Raw genomic sequence first — 19,148 nt, 5'->3', positions numbered from 1 at the left:
CATTCTCCAGGAGAGCCTGGAGAGCAATTAGCCCGTCTCTGATCCTAGCCTGGGGAGTTATTATGGGTGGAATGAGCCCACAAAAACCTCAATGGTCTATTCTCATTCATGCCACATTAAGTTGTTTATTTTTTCATTACAGCACCAGTACGATCTAAGTTAGTAGTCTAAATTGTGTTTCAAGGATAAATTGTATTGTTGGTCTGCACAGTCTTTTATATTTGTATTTATCAAACAGATAGGGTTGGGTAGTAACGGATTACACAATTACATTACAACAAAATAACTAACTAATCAACCCATATTACATTTGACAAATTGTTCGATTATAGTTACACGCAGTCATGGATTACTTGATTAGATTTTTGATTATGTCTTTTTTTTTTCATGATGATTACTATCCATGTGGCCTTTGATTAAACAACATCAGCAACAAAAACAAAATAAACAATACAGTACACCTGTAGATGTTTATGCCAGCATGTTTTTGTAAGGGTTATTTGATTTGAACAATTCTAAATGTGAAATATGTTCTACTGTATATCAAACTAAGTTACTCTTCTCAGGTTGCCAGTTTTGTTAATCGTAATTTGTATTTTTATTGAAAATGTTTTGAGATGTTATAGTTTTCATTGTTTGATTTTGAAGTATCCAAGATTACATTGTTTTGTAATCCAATGAAAATGAAAATTGCCATGCAATGTGTATTCAGTAACTGACTACATTTCAAAGTAATGTGACTCAACCCTGCAAACTATCTCACTGTGGCTACTACTGCTCTTCTGGGCTCCGTGCGCCGAGCACGTGCGCTTTGTTTTGCAACGTGATGACGCCACGCGACGCGTAGATTAGAGGAAGTAATTTGAATTTGCGCCAAGTAAACACAACACGGATACATGCTGTTCATGTACACCGAGCTTTTAAAGTAAGTGTTTGCAATATGACGCAATATTCTGGGGTGAAAGTATGTACAGACATAAGACAGGTTTGTTTGTAAGGACAGGAAACACAGCAGCTGCGCAATGAATTAGTTTAGCAGCTAGAAGCTAAGCTAACTGTTAGCATTCAGGGTCTATTCTCACTGAACACTGAACTACAAAGCTTTCACAGTGTTATCGTCCCACAGTGATGTGTCACAATCATTAAATACTGAAAACTAATGTGTGACGAACAGGGTTATATTAAAGTGCCAGTCCAAAATCATTTTAACATCATGCTAAATTAAGTTACAAGTTGCTAATCAATTCTCTGTCTCTTCCTGTAGGAATGGGTGTGAAGGGTCTTCAGTACTTCATGGACCGCTGCTGTCCAGAAGCCTGTGTGACTGTGAACCTGAGAGAAATGGCTAAACAACAAGCTGCCAAAAGCTGCACAACCACAGCTAACACCACCAGTTGAGTTTGTGTCACAGTGCATGTAGTCATGGATTATGAGACAACGGGGCCCCGGGCACAGACTTTAGTAGTTATTTGTCTTTTTTTGATCTGTGTTTATATTTTTGGTTGTTTTGACCATTTTTGTAGTTATTTTGTGTCTCTTTGAAGTTACTTTGTGTCTCTTTGTAGTCATTACACATGTATCTATATTGTCCGGGTTGTGAGCCAAAAACTACAGCTGTGAATTCTAACAAAAACAACAACACATTTTAATGAGAGCAGATATCCGTGCAGTGAGTCCTTTAAGAGATAGGATATTTGAATAATACACATAATTATTGTATTCGATGATCAAGGGCTTTTCGTTCATTCATAATATAGATATTTATAGCATGATATTAGCTCTCATTAGCTTAGCTTACATTTGTGTTTCCCCTCTCATTCAGGCCCCACACTCGTTGTGGATGGTATGGCCTGCCTGCGCCACTGGTACTCATGTAAAGACTGGGTGTGTGGGGGGCAGTGGAGGGAGTACATGGATGTGCTAAAGGGCTGGGTGGAGGCCTTCACCTCAGCAGGCATCAGACTTGTCTTCTTCTTTGACGGGGTGGTGGAGGAGCAGAAGAGACCGGAGTGGGTGAGGAATGAAACTCCTGAATTTGAGTCCAAAAATCAAACTTAATGACGATAGTCGGCACAATACTATCTTTATTTACAGAGTTTATTGCTAGATTGTTTTCTGGAGCACTAAAGTGTACATGTTAAGTTTAAGTTTATTGTCATGTGTATTAAAATACAATGAAATGCTTGTACTCAGTGGCACACATCCCCAGACAACAACAAGAAAAGAAAGATTACACACAATATACAGTACAGGTGCTTATGTGTGTGCTGCGTATGGATGCGTCAACTATTCAGCAACATGACTGCCTGCGGGGCTAACCAGTCTGAAAATAGACCCTGTTGCTCTTCAGAGCAGTGAGACGAGTGGGAAGAGTCAAAGGACTAATCATCACCATGAAAGGTAATCAGAGCTACAAATGAGATAAAGAAATAGGTCTCAGTTGTTTGTTGCATAAAATGCCATGCTAATCCATTTTTAGTTAGACTTTATTAGTTTGTCTATATGTTGCATCTGTCAGTGGTGGAAGAAGTACTCAAGTGTTACTTTAAGTACCAAAAGTACTCATATTTCATAATGGCCCATTTCATGATCATAGTCTATATATTGCTGGATTATAACTACTGCACTATTGCAGCTGATACTGCTTTAAATGTATTTATATACTCTATATTTTGTATATATTATTGTATATACTGTACTACTGACTAGCTTGGTGATTTCGCCCTGGGATAAAATTGATATAATAATATGCATTTGTTGATTATATGTTGTATTATTATATCTAGTAACTAAAGTTATCAAACAATTGTAGTGGAGTACAAAGTACAATATGCCTCTGAAATGTAGTGTGGTAGAAGTATGAAGCTCAAGAAGAATCCAAATATCTCAAAAGTACTTCAGTAAATATACTATCCTACCAGAACACAGTCGAGACCAGCCCAGTGTGAAGACTACATGCCGTGGTTCATCAAATTGTCCTTCTTTATTCGACAATAGGATCCCCAGACTGCCAGCCAGGATACGACTTCTACTCCAGATACTTTGCTCCATGGAACGGCATCCCGGAGGATCCTGTCACTGGTAGACTAATAACACTGCTGCTGCTGCTGCTTTAGCCCCAGTGGCCACACACACAGTCTTTGTTGGGTTGCAGTGTGTGTATGTTGCAAATTGTAAAGTACTGTCTGATAATTAAGTAATCCTACACATTTGTATACACTCAAAAATACATACATTAAAAGCCCTAAACAGAACCGCACCAAGTTACACTGCCAACTCTCTAATGAACTATGTGCCCCCAAGAACATTACGATCATCCACTGCTGGTTTATTAAATGTTCCCAGAAACATCCAAAAGAAAATCAGGGATGCAGCCTTTTGCAATTATGCACCAAAGCTATGGAACACTTTCCCTGCAGACATTAGGGAGGCGAGCTCGCTCAATATCTTCAGAAGTAAACTAAAAACATATCTCTTTACTTTAGCCTTTTAATGGTGGATTATTACTGAATGTGTAAAGGTAACTAGGATACATTTTCAGTGTGTATTTTTGAAAAACTTGAGATCAAATAGACGGTGTTACCACGGGGAACAAGAGGAAGTTTCTCTGATAGATGTGTTTACATGTTCTTTACACAATTAGTGGAAAAGTGAAAGATTAAAGAATATATTGGAGAAAAACTGTCTTTAACTGATAGGTTTCATAAAACTTAACAAACGGGTATATGGCCCTGATAGTTTAAAACATTTACAAGAATGGTGTGCCAATGTTTTTTCATACTATTTTAATTCTGCTGTTTTTATAATGGTACTTCAGACTCATTTACATCACTGTGATTATTGTTCTGTAAATGCTCTTATTCGGTCTAATCTTGTACTAATTATGTTTCTGCTGTAAGGCACTTTGGGCTGCAATTCTTGTATGAAAGGTGCTAGTACAAATAAAGCTTATCATTATTATTATTATTATTATTATTATTATTATTATTATAATGTCTGATGTCTTGCACTCATGCAGTAAAGTTGGTAAATGATTATCTGTTAAAATTGTAATTTTCTTGTTTGTCTTGTGTTCCTGCAGGTTCTGCACACACTGTGCTTGGTAGCTACTGTCTAAGAAACGAGGAAAGAAGAAAATGCTGGGTAAAGTTAATTAATTTCACATTCAGATTTGATTTGATCTACAACTTCTTAACTCGTGTACTTCAACTAACACACACAGAGGCAAAGTAATTTCCTAACCATTAACAATGTGTCATTAACTTATCACTATAAACAGTGTATTTCTACTGAGCTGAACCGTGGCAGACACTCAATATTATCCCCTCTGTGTAGCTTTCCAGTGCTCCAGTCGAGGCGGGGAGATGGAATTAGAAGTGAGAGACGACGGAAGAATCAACATAGCTGGACAGACCGTCACTGTGCTGCAGGGGGCAATCACACTATAGCCACAGACACAACCAAGTTAAGAGGGTCGGGGAGTGACGGGACGCAGACTCAGGCTTTGTACCATTTCATTAAAAGATCAAATATAGATTATTGTCCCGACTGGTCAATGTATTATTGAAATATACTAAGCATGCAAACATACTACCGGATTGAAAGAACATTTCATACTTTGAAAGTATTTGTAATCTTTATTCACATAACGTAGAAGCTGAATTCACAATATTAAAAGTAAGATGTAAAAACAGATCAAAGGTAGAATCAGTCGCTCTGGTGGCCGCAAATGAATGAACTCACAAACTTGGTTTTGCTTAGCTTTTTCTGTTACTGACAGTTTAAAATAGTTATTTATACCAGTTAGTAGTTTCCATTTCTTTACAGAAATTGCAGGCCAGTGAAGTCCATTCACAAAATAAAGTACTGTTGATGTAATATTTCTCATCAAATAACTTACAGTTGAGCAACTAAATAAGAAATGACACTACAATGTCCTTCACTTCCTTTATACAACATGTACTTTGAGATGTGAGCTGGAAAAATATTGATAATTCTGTTATTTCAGTATTGTGATGTAGCTTCACTTTTCAGTTTGTAATCCTGCGTTTCACAGTTGACATTTCTAACCTTATCCGACTGTTGTATGAACTATAAAAAGGTTTGGTCCCCATATTCACATTACAAATGACTAACTGTCGTGTATGTAGATGTTTCGAGAAAGTACCGATAGTCAAGTCTTAAATATTGTCAGTATCGCCAGAGGTATTTGATAAAAACTATGAGTGTATCATAGGGACCGGTCCTGGTCGAGGGTTGGTGCGCAGTACCATAAGACACCAGTTTCAGTTCAATATGTAGCTGTTCAGTATCTCAGCACCTTGTTTCACAGCATTAATTATTGACACTTTTAAAACTGTAGTTCTTTCAGTGTTGAATTTAAAATTGATCAACATTAAGAATCGCAGCTGAGGCCTGAGGTCTCTAGCTAATAAAAGCTTCTCCATCACATGGGTCAGTATGAATTCTTAGAGCCTAAACTGACCATTTATTGATGAGCATCGCAGCGTCCAGATCATTCAGTGTGTTTGCAGATTAAATCTCTGCCCTGTTGAGTTGATCCACAGCTAGTGGCTGCTCCACTGTGACAGACCGCTGACCTGAAACACCAGCATGGCGTCACAGACTTCCATCACAGGGACATGCTTGGTAAAGCCATGTGGGCAGCTGGCGGGAGCTGGATAATGTGAAGTAAAGGTTCAGGGAAAAAAACTGTCGACAGAATACACAGAAACCATCCAAGCACCACTTGCAGAACAACTTGCGCACCCTTTGCATCAGGAACACTACGGAGAGGATAAACCAGGCTTAATTCTAATGGCACAGAACTGAAGAAGATAAAAAGTTAAAGTTAATGCCAACAGTACTCCCATTGAAGAGTAATGCATTATGTAATTAAAGGATATCATTTGCTCTTGCTGGAGATGGTTCAGTAGTTTCTCCACAGGTGCGTAGCGTCGTAGTGTTGTGGTAGAGCCCAGCATCAGCAGCTTTGTGTTTAGCCCTGGTGATGGCTACATTCAGGCGACGCCAGTCCTTCAACAGCTCTCCTAACTATGAAAGGAGACGCAGCGGAGAATCAGGTCAGGTTATCACTCATCTGTTCATGTGCTTGTCACAGATGCAGATTTTGAGGCAAAGAGAAGATGAGTGAAAAAAGGGAGATGGGATGAGAAACACTTACGTTTCCATCCTCCGCAGAGCTTCTGACAAAAGAAAAAATGATCAGACTTTTGTCCCGTCCTTGGTATCGGTCCACTGTGTTCACCTCCACGCCGGTGAAAGCAGAGGACTGAAGCAGAGCAGAGATGCTCTTTAACTGCTGTCTGTAGGGGGCGATGACACCGATATCACTGGGCTTACATCCTGCCTGAAGAAAGTAAAAACAAGCAGAGGTTGGTACGATAACTGTATCACCACTGTATTAAAAACAATTCATGACCCTATCAAATAAGCCAGGACATTAAAAACCCCACGATATGCCATAAATACATGAGCAGCTGATGTACCTTTATCAGCAGTGAAAGCAACTTGTGTATGAGAGCAGCCTCGGTGTGGTTGCTTACGCCTCCCTGCTCCACAGACTCCAGTGCTGGCACCTAAAAGGAAGCAGTGGAGAGAATCGAGATGTTGACCAGCTCAGCTCCATTGTCTCTCTCACAACAGCTTTATGAAAAACAATCTTCTTTGAGAATTTAATCAACATCTACTGCTTTACGTGCACTATATATTCGACCAACCATGGAGCAGTCTAGGAAGCAAACAGGACGCCCGGGCAACAATGTGGCCTCTATCCAAGCCAGGTCGTGCTGCGGATTAGTCTCGGAATAGGCACTCAACTCCGACTGGACGGACAGCAGGAAGGGTAGAGTGAGCAGGGACGTGGCTGTCCTCTCTGATCCACACTCCAGCCGACCCTCATACATCAGGGAGTTACTGAGAGACATTATCTGCCTAAAGACAAAGAGCACAAACTGTTTATAATAGAGTGGGGTCATAAATACCAGATAATGATGATGATGTATAGTTGTTGTTTGAATGGTCCAAAGGATGAGCTCATAATAAAAGTACAAGATTATTGAAGCACAGTGTTTCCTGTGTGTGTAGGCGTACCTATTCATCCGGTACTGTACATTGAGTTGGACCACTGCTTCACTATGGAGCTCTAGTCGTTTAAACAGACTTTCGTCCATCCCAAGTGACCTGGAGGAAAGAAGGAAGAAGGAAGTTGATGCAAGATATTTCTTTTGACATTATTTTAACTTTGCATTAATTACCCAACTGACCGTGTCACATTCCCTACATATTGAACTGTAACCTTAATTTAAAAACGGTCTCATGTCGTACCCACACCACACACACACACACACACACACACACACACACACACACACACACACACACACACACACCACACACACACACACACACACACACACACACACTTTACCTCGCCTCGTGATTTTGTACTATTGGTGGCAGCTGTTGGTGATCTCCAACCAGGACAAATCTCTTGGCGTAGAACAGGGGTCCCAGACAGATCGGCTGGCTGATCTGTGAAGCTTCGTCTATGATGCAGAAATCAAACCGGCGACGTGTGAAAATGGGATGCTTGATGCCCATACAGGTGGTTGCCACTACCAGCTAGACAGAGAGAGAGGATCGGTATTGAATGGTAAGACGTTACTACATTTATGTAACACGACGTGACATGTCGATGCAGAAAAAACATCAAGATCATTTTCAGTGTATATAAAAGCAGTCAAAGTTGTTGCGGTTATAATATTCCACAAAGTGACTGCTCACCTCCTTGTTATAAAGCTGCTCCAACTCTGACAGAGTGTGAATTCCCTTCTTCCTCGCTCTTTCCTCCGTGTAAGGCAGGATGTCTGGATGAACCTGGAGAAAGCGGCAGAAAACAAGAGATGTTGGCTGCAGCTGTTGTTTTTTTAATTTATTTTTTAGGAAGGTTCCTAACTTAGCAAAACAAATGTGGGAAGTGATGACTTGTTTTACTGTGCTTTACACACTGAATAACAGACATCAAACTACAGCGCACCTTCTGCCCCTGCCCAAGACGCAGAAACCCGACCCGGAAACGCTTTAACTTCAGCAGGATGTTGTCAACAGCAGAGTGTGTGTAGCTGGTCAGCAACACACTGAACCCACAAGCGTGAAGGATGCGAACCTGAAAGAAGGAAAAAGCAAGACAGAATGGTGGAGGGTGCCACATGAGAGAAGTTAGAGAGGGACAGGTGGGGAAGAAAGGGTTAGCGTTCTGGTCTCACTAGCCAGTAGATCGTGTTGATTTATGGTTCAGATAAGTTTAAAGATTGTGGGTTGGAGTTTACCAGGGTGCAGATGGTTGTGGTTTTGCCCGTTCCAGGCATGCCAACAATCAGTGTGTAGTCTTTAGATAACAACACTTTCTTCATGGCCTGCTTCTGGGGTTGGTTGAGACCTACATACACACAAATGCATGAATTGACCCAACAGGCTTTCTCCTCCTCAAATGATGAGATGTCTTCATATTATCGAGTATGAAAGGAACATATGTGGAACATTTCTGGGGAAGTGCATATTATGTGTTCTAATTTTAAAGTTGCTCATCTATAGCATTGCCTCCCACAGTAATGGAAAGTAAAACAAAAATGAATATAGAAAAGGACAAAAGAAAGTAAATGAGACAGGCAGAAGGGAAGAAGGGAGCTTTGTCACCTTTGAGGATGTTGGCCACGGTGTCCTTGGCCTCTCTTGGCAGAACAGAACTGAGACTGGAAATAAACTCTGGAGGACGAAGGTCAACAACCAGCTCCCTCAGACGATCACTGCACAAATATAAAATAGGTGAGGCTATTCTTTCACCTGTCACAGACTTAATTTCCTTACTTATTAGGGATAAGTTGGTTTTGCTATTACATACATACTATGCCATGATAACTTTGCATGACTACATTTTACTGTACCTACCTGTCCTGACCGTTTTCCATGAGTTTGGAGAGATTGGTGAGGTGAGTGCTGAGGCCCACCACACCTTCATCACTGTCCAATCGAAACAACACACCACTGAATTTAGACAGGTCTCTAGAAAACACATTAAAAACAGGTGTACATCAGGTTAATGCCTTCAACTGAGCAGCTGGTGGAAGAAAAGTCGAAACAATTCACTGTGCTGTAGTCTGCACTACAGACTCTTTGGTTGCAATACTTTAGCCAGCAGGTATAGAGGAAGGTATATTGCGCTCTGTCTCTACAGGTGGGTTTGCTCTCACCTGTCCAGAGTGCAGCTGATCGATGTCCTGCTGACCTCACACAGGTATCCTGTTGCCAAACCAACCAGACGACCTTCCTGGTCGCTAACAACGATGCGATCCCCGCTGGCTAAACCGCTGGTGACCAAACACTTCTCTGGCACCACACTGCTTCGCTGGAAACGATGGAGGAAAACCCCTTCAGACTGCACGGTCACCGGGCCACTGATCTGCACATTCCCCACACAGCTCCCATTCTTCTCACTAGAAACACAGTAAATACTGCATATTAGGGGTTTTATAAAGTATGAAATGGCTGGCTTTATACACGTGTTTTTATATCCAATTTTGGATTTGACTTTACTGGAAATGTTTACATGTCTTAATATGAGAGACCAGCAGTTTACCTCTCATCAGACGTCTGAAGCCACACACGCTTTCTGCCGTTCTTGGCCTCCATGCTGGCAGCCTCGAGGCTGCAGAGCAGCAGCCAATGGGAAAAATAGCTTAGATGTGGTGGGATCAGGTGACCCGTCTCCTGCTGTAGGAACTCACGCACAACATCCTCGCAGACGTCTGCAGAGCTGTTATCGATCACCCTGGAGGAAGAGGGAGGACAGTTACGTTTAGATTCACAATTTAAAGATACACAAAGATAACAAATAAAGTACAGGAAGAGGCAGAACACCCACTGGGTTTATTTAAAGCCTCCACCTAAATAATAGGTGATACGAGAGGAAGCTTAATACTCTTAAAGCCATTTAACTGCTTTTTAAACTCAGCATCTCAATAATCTGCAACAATAGTTTATGGTGGATACACTAAGTGATACGTTTATTAACAATTCTAATGCTTGACATTTCCATGGCTGCAAAATTAGTTTGAAAAGTTTACCTCTCATATAAAGCACAGTTTCTCTTCTGAGGACAATACTGACAGGTTTGTCTGTTTGTCAGGATGTCAGGAAGTTGAGACAAACGGCTCCGCTTCGCCTCTTTCTCCACAATGTGGTGGATGTGATGAACCAAGGTGTTCCTCAGCTTCATCAGCTCTGAGGCGAACAGAGTCAGAGACGAACAGAGTCAGAGGTGAACAGAGTCAGAGGCGAACAGAGTCAGAGGCGAAGAGAGTCAGAGGCGAACAGAGTCAGAGACGAACAGAGTCAGAGACGAACAGAGTCAGAGACGAACAGAGTCAGAGGTGAACAGAGTCAGAGACGAACAGAGTCAGAGGTGAACAGAGTCAGAGGTGAACAGAGTCAGAGGTGAACAGAGTCAGAGGTGAACAGAGTCAGAGACGAACAGAGTCAGAGACGAACAGAGTCAGAGGTGAACAGAGTCAGAGGTGAACAGAGTCAGAGGTGAACAGAGTCAGAGGTGAACAGAGTCAGAGGTGAACAGAGTCAGAGGTGAACAGAGTCAGAGGTGAACAGAGTCAGAGACGAACAGAGTCAGAGACGAACAGAGTCAGAGGTGAACAGAGGCGAACAGAGTCAGAGACGAACAGAGTCAGAGGTGAACAGAGTCAGAGACGAACAGAGTCAGAGGTGAACAGAGTCAGAGACGAACAGAGTCAGAGACGAACAGAGTCAGAGGTGAACAGAGTCAGAGGTGAACAGAGTCAGAGACGAACAGAGTCAGAGGTGAACAGAGTCAGAGGTGAACAGAGTCAGAGACGAACAGAGTCAGAGGTGAACAGAGTCAGAGACGAACAGAGTCAGAGGTGAACAGAGTCAGAGGTGAACAGAGTCAGAGACGAACAGAGTCAGAGACGAACAGAGTCAGAGGCGAACAGAGTCAGAGACGAACAGAGTCAGAGACGAACAGAGTCAGAGGTGAACAGAGTCAGAGGCGAACAGAGTCAGAGACGAACAGAGTCAGAGGTGAACAGAGTCAGAAGTGAACAGAGTCAGAGACGAACAGAGTCAGAGACGAACAGAGTCAGAGACGAACAGAGTCAGAGACGAACAGAGTCAGAGGCATTAAAGGTGACGGAGGACGTGCTGCTGTGAAATAGTGCAAGAAGGCAAGGTTCTTCTTCTTTGGTTTCACTAAACCATCGTGTTGGGGTTCAAGCACACACACAATCTGGTTGAAAGGGGACTGTGTGTGTGTAAATTAGGGGTGTCGCAATATACCATTATATTAAAACATATATATTTTTTAATATCATGTTAATAATACCCATATGATAATACTGGGTAAATAATCCAGTGCCTCTTAATAATAATAATAATAATTTCGTCTCACAATGCCGACAATCTTCACAGCCACAGTAAATGAAGATTTTACAATTATTATAATGATATAGAATATTATTTTGACATGACACAGTTGGTGTTGGGCAGGTTGGTAAAGCACATGCGAGTAGACTGTACCTCTGCGGTCCATGTGGCTGGCCACTATAGGGTGCAGGTTGCCAGTCTTGAGGTAAAGCAGGAAGCCAGCTTCAGAATTGTATCTCTCCGAGCTCATCAGAGTGTAAAGAATCACCTGTACACATGTATGTATATCACACACACACACACACACACACACACACACACACACACACACACACACACCACACACACACACACACCACACACACACACACACACACACACACACACACACACACACACACACACACACACACACACACACACACACACACACACGGCTGAAAGCTGAAGACAGGATGATTGCTCAATTCTACTTTCAACATGGAAAGTTTTCAAGATAAATTCCATCATATCAGAGTAGTCAATTAAAACACCATACAGGCAACAGAAGGCCGGTTTTACCCCCCCCAAGGAAAAAACTAATTTCCTAAAACGCTCAGTAGAATATAGAGCGATGGAAATATGGAAATCTTTAGCAATGTCATTGACTAGACCAACACAGAACTCAAGGATGCTTTGCATATGGGGATATGTAGTTTTTGCTTAGAACATATTAATGTTATAGATGTATTATGTTTTCCATTTGTGTTGACTGCACTGTTTAATGCATGTTTTCGAATGTGGACCCCAGGAACACGTCCTGTGCTTTAGAGCACAGCTAATGATCCTAAAATAAACTAAACCAGTGCGATTAAATCTGCGTATATTAGCGTTAACCCGCCTTTTCACCCGAGCCCACCAGTGTACAAGCGTCTTCCTATTGGAGCATGCTTTGGTCCACCAACCTGACTGCGATGCTCTATTGAGTTCGACTCCTTTCCAGTTTTCAGCTCCAGGGGGATGGTTCTCTCCTCCGGGCTTCTGTGACCACCGCTTCGTGGTTTTTGGATTTGAACCCGTGCAGTCACATCGATTTTCCCTTTCAGACCAAATCTCGGTGACCACACATTCTCTTCTATATCTGCCAGCTCTGCTACCGTGACAACAGTTGCCGAGTCCTGACATCTGCCTGGAGCTCTGCTGTTGCCGGGGCTGAGGTCATCGAGACAGAGACAAAACAATCAGGTAGACTCTTGCAGGGTTAATGAGGTTGTGTTAGCTAATCTGTAGGTGTGTGTGTTCTATGTGTGTGTGTTCTATGTGTGTGTGTGTGTGTGTGTGTGTGTGTGTACATTTTGAGGCTGATGGTTTTTGGTGTGGAGCTGAGGTATTGCTTTGCCCAATGTTCCAGTGAGGGCAGATAATCATGCAGTTCCTGCTTCATCTCTTCCTGGCTTACACCCAAACTGTACCTAGAGACAAATGGACAAAACATAAACTTAACTGAACAAGACCAAATAATATTTATTCGTGGAAACAACCACAAACAACTGTTCAGCACTTCTCTGCTGTTTCTGTATTTCTTGATTGAAGTGTTATGAACAATTGGACATTGTATCATTCCACACCTGGAGGGTATAATCTGACCACTTACATGTCTCCCAGGTACTGAGGACTGCACAGGGCTTGGTCAGCCAGCATAGACAGTTTCTTCAAAGAGAAGTCTTTAGCTGTAGCTGCTCTCTGGAAGACTTCATGGACTATGGTGCCATTCAGCATTTGTTTGGAGCCACCATCAAAAGTCTGCGTCACGGCAAAATGAAACAGAAGAAGAGAGTATAGAATGATGTTATTGTGTGTAAGTGTACGGTCCACTTCGAGATAAAATAGGAAAAATAAGAATAAGAAAGAAATACACAATAATAAACTAACATAAAAAAACAGGTAGTGATATTAATGTAAAGCCTTTTACCTTGAACATATCTCCCAGTACTGCACGCCTCATGCAGCGGATGGAGTTGGAGATGCTTGTACCTGAGATAAGGCTATCAGGTAGTAAAACCAGGAAGCCCTGCTCCCTGTCCACGACCCAGGATCCACCATCAGAGCGACCCTCTAGATGCACCACATCACCACAACAAACAGGCGTCATCTCCCTGGAAACACCCAAGGGATTATCATTTTATAAGCATGTAAAGACACACACACACACACACACACACACACACACACACACACACACACACACACACACACACACACACACACACACACACACACACACACACACACACACACACACACACACACACACACACACAATGAAGAAATGTAAGCAAAGACGCAGAAATGCTGTACATATTAAAAGTTGCAAAGTCAGTGCTACTCTCACAGAGCCGGGCTACATCTGGGCAATCTGATTTCCTGCACTCGGGACAGAAGAACCTAAGGCATTACCATCCATCTTTCAGCAGACACGTCTCAGTTGGATGTTGAGATTTGGAGCATGTCATGGTCAGCGTTTTGTGGCCAGGCTTCTCCTCCACATCTAAAACCCAGTAGCGGTTGTTTCGGCCTCCAGAAAGGATCACATGGTCCGGCACCTTACTGTACGAACAGAGAGGATATACTGTATATCAGATATGTGTACATATAAACATATAGGTCTTAGTGTCATTGTGCAATTTCCATTCACAAACTCACTAAAACTATGAGGCTACTATCAGCCGTCACAGGGATGAACAGACCCTGAGATCGAAGCTTTTCACCAGTATATTAGTCAAAAGGTCAAGTGCTTGAACCCACTACTTTATCTTTCCTCCTCTATTATTGACATGAGCAAATGTATCGTAATGTAACCTGATCAAACTAAGAAGGAAAGTTCTCCAACCCAGTGTTTTCATGCGTTTCTCACCGGGGTTTTTGGGATTTAGCCTCTGTGACAAGACCTTCATTATGATCCATCTGCTCATCAAACCAGCTCTCGCCCAACTTCTCTTCCACTGGACACCCTGACGTCATTCCTGTATTTTCTTTTGTGCAGAAAAGTAGTAAATTAAGTTAGCAGAGAATGAAAACACACCAAATAAAAACTAAATGTTTGTGAATTAAGAGCTGCATCAATACATTATAGACATCATTATATGACACTCAACATACAGTGATTTGGGATTTCTTAATATTGTTAAATCAGAACTGCATCAGTTTACCTCCAGATCGCTGTTCATCCGATGTCACATTCTCTCCGTCTCCGTTTGATGATGTCATTGCTGCTCTTGTACCTCCTGCCTTATTAAGATCAATATCTCCCCCCTTTGCACTTCTCTGCGTTGCAGGCGGGATAGTTTGCGCACTAGGTTTGTGCATGTGAGCCGAAAGAGTGCGAGTATCCGTATCCAGATGTATGTGTGGGTTTCCATTGGCTTTCTGCTCTGTTATCACGGTAAAACTGAGGGCAGTTCTTTGTGCCGGTGGATTGGCATTTCTTGGTCTTTTGGCATTGTGAGACTCTGGAGGAGGGCTGATGAGTCTTTTTACGGAGCCAGGGAATCTCTCTATCCACTTGGTTTTTCCTCCCTCCTCGCTCACAACTCTCCGTGCTCTTTGCCCTTTGGAGCGGGGACTACGACAGATGGGGGACAATTGGCCGAGTTTCTCCCGGCTCGCAACCTCTCTGCTGGACGGGGGGCTCAGTTGACCTGAATCTTTGGAGGAAGAAGAGGAAGCCAGCCTGATCTGACTGGTGGGGGTCTCAGGCACAGTGAGGAGAAGATCTGGTGAGGAAGGCAGGTTTTCCAGGTCCCCAAGGATACTCCTCTTTAAGGGGGACTGGGGTCTGAATGTGGAGGTTTCACCGTATTTGATCTGAGCTTCAGTCCTGGCGAGTGCAGTGCAGGATGACAATTCCTAAAAGCGACACAGTCAAATGAGTGTTTTAATACATAACCTACAAATGATTAGTGGTAAATTGTTTATCAGATAGAAATACAATAAGGCATTACAGCACAATAGAAAAGAATAAAAATACATCAAAACAGAAAAGGTGAAAAAGAGAAAAGCAACTTTAAGAGACGTGTAATGAGTTTAAGAGAAAGGAAGAATGTGCTGCCCACAAAAACAAAAAGCAGAGACATTAGACGTGGTTGATACTATATTGCCGAAATATTAATTGTCTAGGAAGGTTGTTATCCTAATATAGTGATACATGTAGTCTTTTCCTGATCTTAAAGGCTTTCTTATTTCCTGAACTTATGCGATTGATTTTACAGAGTTAAACTAAACAGTATATGCCTCTACCTATTTGACTACTACATGCACATTACTAATAATTATCTCTCAAATTGTTCATCTCGCTTAAATGATGAATAATGGCCCTAAGTAATAACATCAAGATGAGATTTTAGTGGTTCCGGTTTGAAGAAATAAGGAAAACAAAGACAAAAGAAAAGGAGGCAGCAAAGAGAGAAATAATGAACTAAAAGGGGAAACAAATATAATTAACCTTCTGGTGGTTTTGGGAGGAAAAGAAGGAGGAGATGTTTTTCTGCCCTCCTGGAGCCTGACAGAAACCACAAAGCAAACAATAACCATCATTTAACGATTGCCATTTGTTTGTTGTCCAACAAGACACCAAGTTAGTACAGAGCATTTGACATTTAAAACCTCTTAGAGTGTGCGGGCCCAGCGGGTGTTTTATTGCGCCTGTACATGGACATTTTTGAATTCTGAAAAAAATCACAACAGCGGTACAATCAGCTCCTCAAACTAGCAAGTACACTCAAAATCAAAATCAGAACTTTGAGCCAACAAAGCCTCATAAAAATCCTTTTTTCAGCAATATTTTTGAAAAAGACGCCCCTAAGGCTTTGCCAGAGGTCCACACGTTCGTTTCCGGGAAAAAGATATCCACTGTGAACATCGTCACATCGATAAAAGGTGGGGTGGGTCTTTTACAACCTTCATGAGCCAATCAGTGTCAACTTGATAAGAAAGTGCCCACCCACTTCTTTTGTTACAGACTGACCCTGGACCCTGGACCCTGGACCGCATCGTGAAGTAAACGTGCGCCTCTTTCGTTAGATACGTCACTTCCTATGGTTTGTTTTTCCAAAATATTAGAAAAAAATGTGTTTATACTTCACTTACTCTGTGTGATTACTACTAACAGGTAATATGGGTATATAATAGTTATTTATAAGTAAAAAAATAATAAATATTATAATATGTACAGTACATGTTGCACAATTGGTGTACGCCTGGTGTTACTCTTGGACAAACCTGTCTAATAAATTAAGTTTTTATCCCTTTTTATCTGAAATTGAGTGAACTTGATAACACTTGGTTCTATGTTTCTATTGTGTATTTCAGCTCTGGACTACCAGCTGTACCATCTTCAGACATCTTTTTCAACAACAAACTTCAGGCGAATTTTCTTCAAATTCAGTATATTCAGACCACTATTACTCAGTGCCAGAAGCACTTGGAGTGATTCTTCACTGTTTTGCAAGAACAATAAGAGTGTTATCTTTTGAATGAGACCAAAATCATGCAGCTGGTGCAAATGGTTGAAGAGCAGCTTTACTTTACTTTGGGTATGTTGTTTGTAGGTATTTTCGGATGAATTCGCCCACTTCCTAAGAGGTTAAGACTGCAGGAAGGTGATAATCTCCTCGTAACAGCAATAACTTGTTGTTCATGTCGACAATGTAAGTTACATATTTATCTGATATACCATTTAAAACCTCCGCTTTGTGAAACGTCTTGTTAGTTTATAGTAGATAATATATAAATGTTAAGGTTTCTGATATATTTCAATCATTAAGTGAAATATTAATTCTGTATTACTTTCAATACTTTCAAGACACCTCCCTGCTCTCTTCCTTCTCTTCCTCTCTCTTCTTCTCCCTCTCTATCTGTATGCATTTATGTAAATGTATGTTACTAACTCATCATACGGGGTATGACTTTCTCTTTTTTCAACACAACATCATTTCTGTCAAATGTTATATTTGTACTATGTTGTTTATCCTGTACACACAACATCTATTGCACGTCTGTCCGTCCTGGGAGAGGGATCCCTCCTCAGTTGCTCTCCCTGAGGTTTCTTCCATTGTTCCCCCTTTAATTATGTTTTTCCTTGTGTGATGCGAGGGTCTAAGGACAGAGGGTCTGAGGACAGAGGGTCTAAGGACAGAGGGTCTAAGGACAGAGGGTCTGAGGACAGAGGGTCTGAGGACAGAGGGTCTGAGGACAGAGGGTCTGAGGACAGAGGGTCTAAGGACAGAGGATGTCATATCCTGTACAGTCTGTAAAGCACACTGAGACAAATGTGTAATTTGTGATATTGGGCTATACAAATAAATTTGATTTGATTTGAATATAATGAGTAATATGTTGTTATATCCTACATTGTTGACCAGAACAAATTAAAAGATGGCTAAAACAATCAAACCAGGCAGAGACACAGCTGAGTTTATAAGAGACGTAATAAACTGTGACAGGTGCCAGATTTAACCGTCTCATTAGATTTACTGTTAAATTAATGTTATCATAAAAAAACAACAGTTAGCTAATGCACGTGCACTCACCTTGGCTTTCTTCAGTTTGGTCCTGTTCATGGTGACTGATTCAAACACAGCCAGGTGTTTGTATTTACAGTATTGAAGTGAGTTTCTTCCCGACAGTTAGCGAGATCTTCTGAGCTAACGGTGTTGACAACGGAAGGCTAACCTCACCGGCTTCAGCTAACATCACCGGCTTCAGCTAACATCACCGGCTTCAGCTAACATCACCGGCTTCAGCTAACTCACCGGCTTCAGCTAACTCACCGGCTTCAGCTAACTCACCGGCTTCAGCTAACCGAAGAGCTTATTTTACTTAACTTTGAACAACTCGTAACTACTCCAACACCGCTAGCTAACGTTACTCTTCCGTGGAAAAAAAACCTGTACAGGTTGAATGTTTTGGAGCCATCTTCTTGATGGTCTTTACGCTGTCTCTCCCAATGTTTTCAAGTCTGGAGCGCCAAAGTTTGTTTCGCGCAACGGAAATGACATCAGTGCACTTCCGGTAAAACACTCCAACAGAGACCAAATCAATAAACAGCTATCTGACGGAACTATAACGTAAATAAATCATTATAGTTCTTATATTCTATGCAAAACAATATTAAGTTATTATTTAAGGACACTTAAAAATGTTATCTTTTGGCATTCATGATCTTCAACAGGTCTGGAGATTAAATGCGACATTTGATGATGATGATGATGATGATGATGATGATGATGATGATATATAGTAAATATTTAGTAAATATTTAAAGAGCACATGCTTTTGTAAAGCTGGCGCCTCATATAACTTCTATGGGCACAATGGATACAGTTATTATGTATTTAACTAAGACAAGATGGTTTATGTATGCAGTAGCAATTTGAAGAATTAACTTAATTATTTTGCTTATGATCATCTTCACACAAAGTGTTACCTTGCCTTACTAAAGTACAAGAATGGGAAAAGAAGTTGAAAGAATAAATGCATTTTGGCATTTATAAAACTGTCTATTAAATTCTCTTGTTTACTGACCTCTATGGCATGAAAATGTGGTATTCACGTTCACCTGTGTTTGATTATCCATGATCTGTATCCATTCAGCCTTCTCTACAGATTCCATCGTTTCAAACATCCCTGAGTATTTC

The 19,148-nt window shown here is 41.3% G+C and overlaps 2 protein-coding genes across 2 annotated transcripts; one reads left to right on the top strand and one right to left on the bottom strand.

The window, feature by feature from the left end:
- The first annotated feature begins 794 nt into the window (after positions 1-794).
- On the top strand, positions 795-4,474 carry LOC115003989 (phenazine biosynthesis-like domain-containing protein 1). The gene is given in 8 exon segments (XM_029425938.1): positions 795-925; positions 1,265-1,393; positions 1,823-2,039; positions 2,351-2,400; positions 2,998-3,081; positions 4,082-4,108; positions 4,111-4,143; positions 4,336-4,474. Coding segments are annotated over 7 exon segments (651 nt in total). The 5' UTR covers positions 795-925; positions 1,265-1,266; the 3' UTR covers positions 4,449-4,474.
- A 1,025-nt stretch (positions 4,475-5,499) lies between these two features.
- On the bottom strand, positions 5,500-18,516 carry dna2 (DNA replication helicase/nuclease 2). Its single transcript, XM_029428668.1, is given in 27 exon segments — positions 5,500-5,686; positions 5,907-5,993; positions 5,995-6,054; positions 6,185-6,370; positions 6,510-6,599; positions 6,741-6,954; positions 7,114-7,203; positions 7,451-7,644; positions 7,807-7,899; positions 8,060-8,188; positions 8,352-8,461; positions 8,719-8,828; positions 8,971-9,084; positions 9,273-9,515; positions 9,659-9,850; positions 10,146-10,302; positions 11,629-11,743; positions 12,420-12,666; positions 12,807-12,926; positions 13,109-13,257; positions 13,427-13,610; positions 13,912-14,061; positions 14,369-14,486; positions 14,664-15,360; positions 15,956-16,012; positions 18,042-18,183; positions 18,222-18,516. Coding segments are annotated over 26 exon segments (3,990 nt in total). The 5' UTR covers positions 18,072-18,183; positions 18,222-18,516; the 3' UTR covers positions 5,500-5,632.
- Between the last annotated feature and the right edge of the window lie 632 nt (positions 18,517-19,148).

Source organism: Cottoperca gobio, chromosome 3 (genome assembly GCF_900634415.1).
Source record: "Cottoperca gobio chromosome 3, fCotGob3.1, whole genome shotgun sequence".
NCBI classification, from domain to species: Eukaryota; Metazoa; Chordata; class Actinopteri; order Perciformes; family Bovichtidae; genus Cottoperca; species Cottoperca gobio.
Note: the sequence above shows the minus strand (reverse complement) of the source record. Positions and strands in the feature narration are given on the sequence as shown.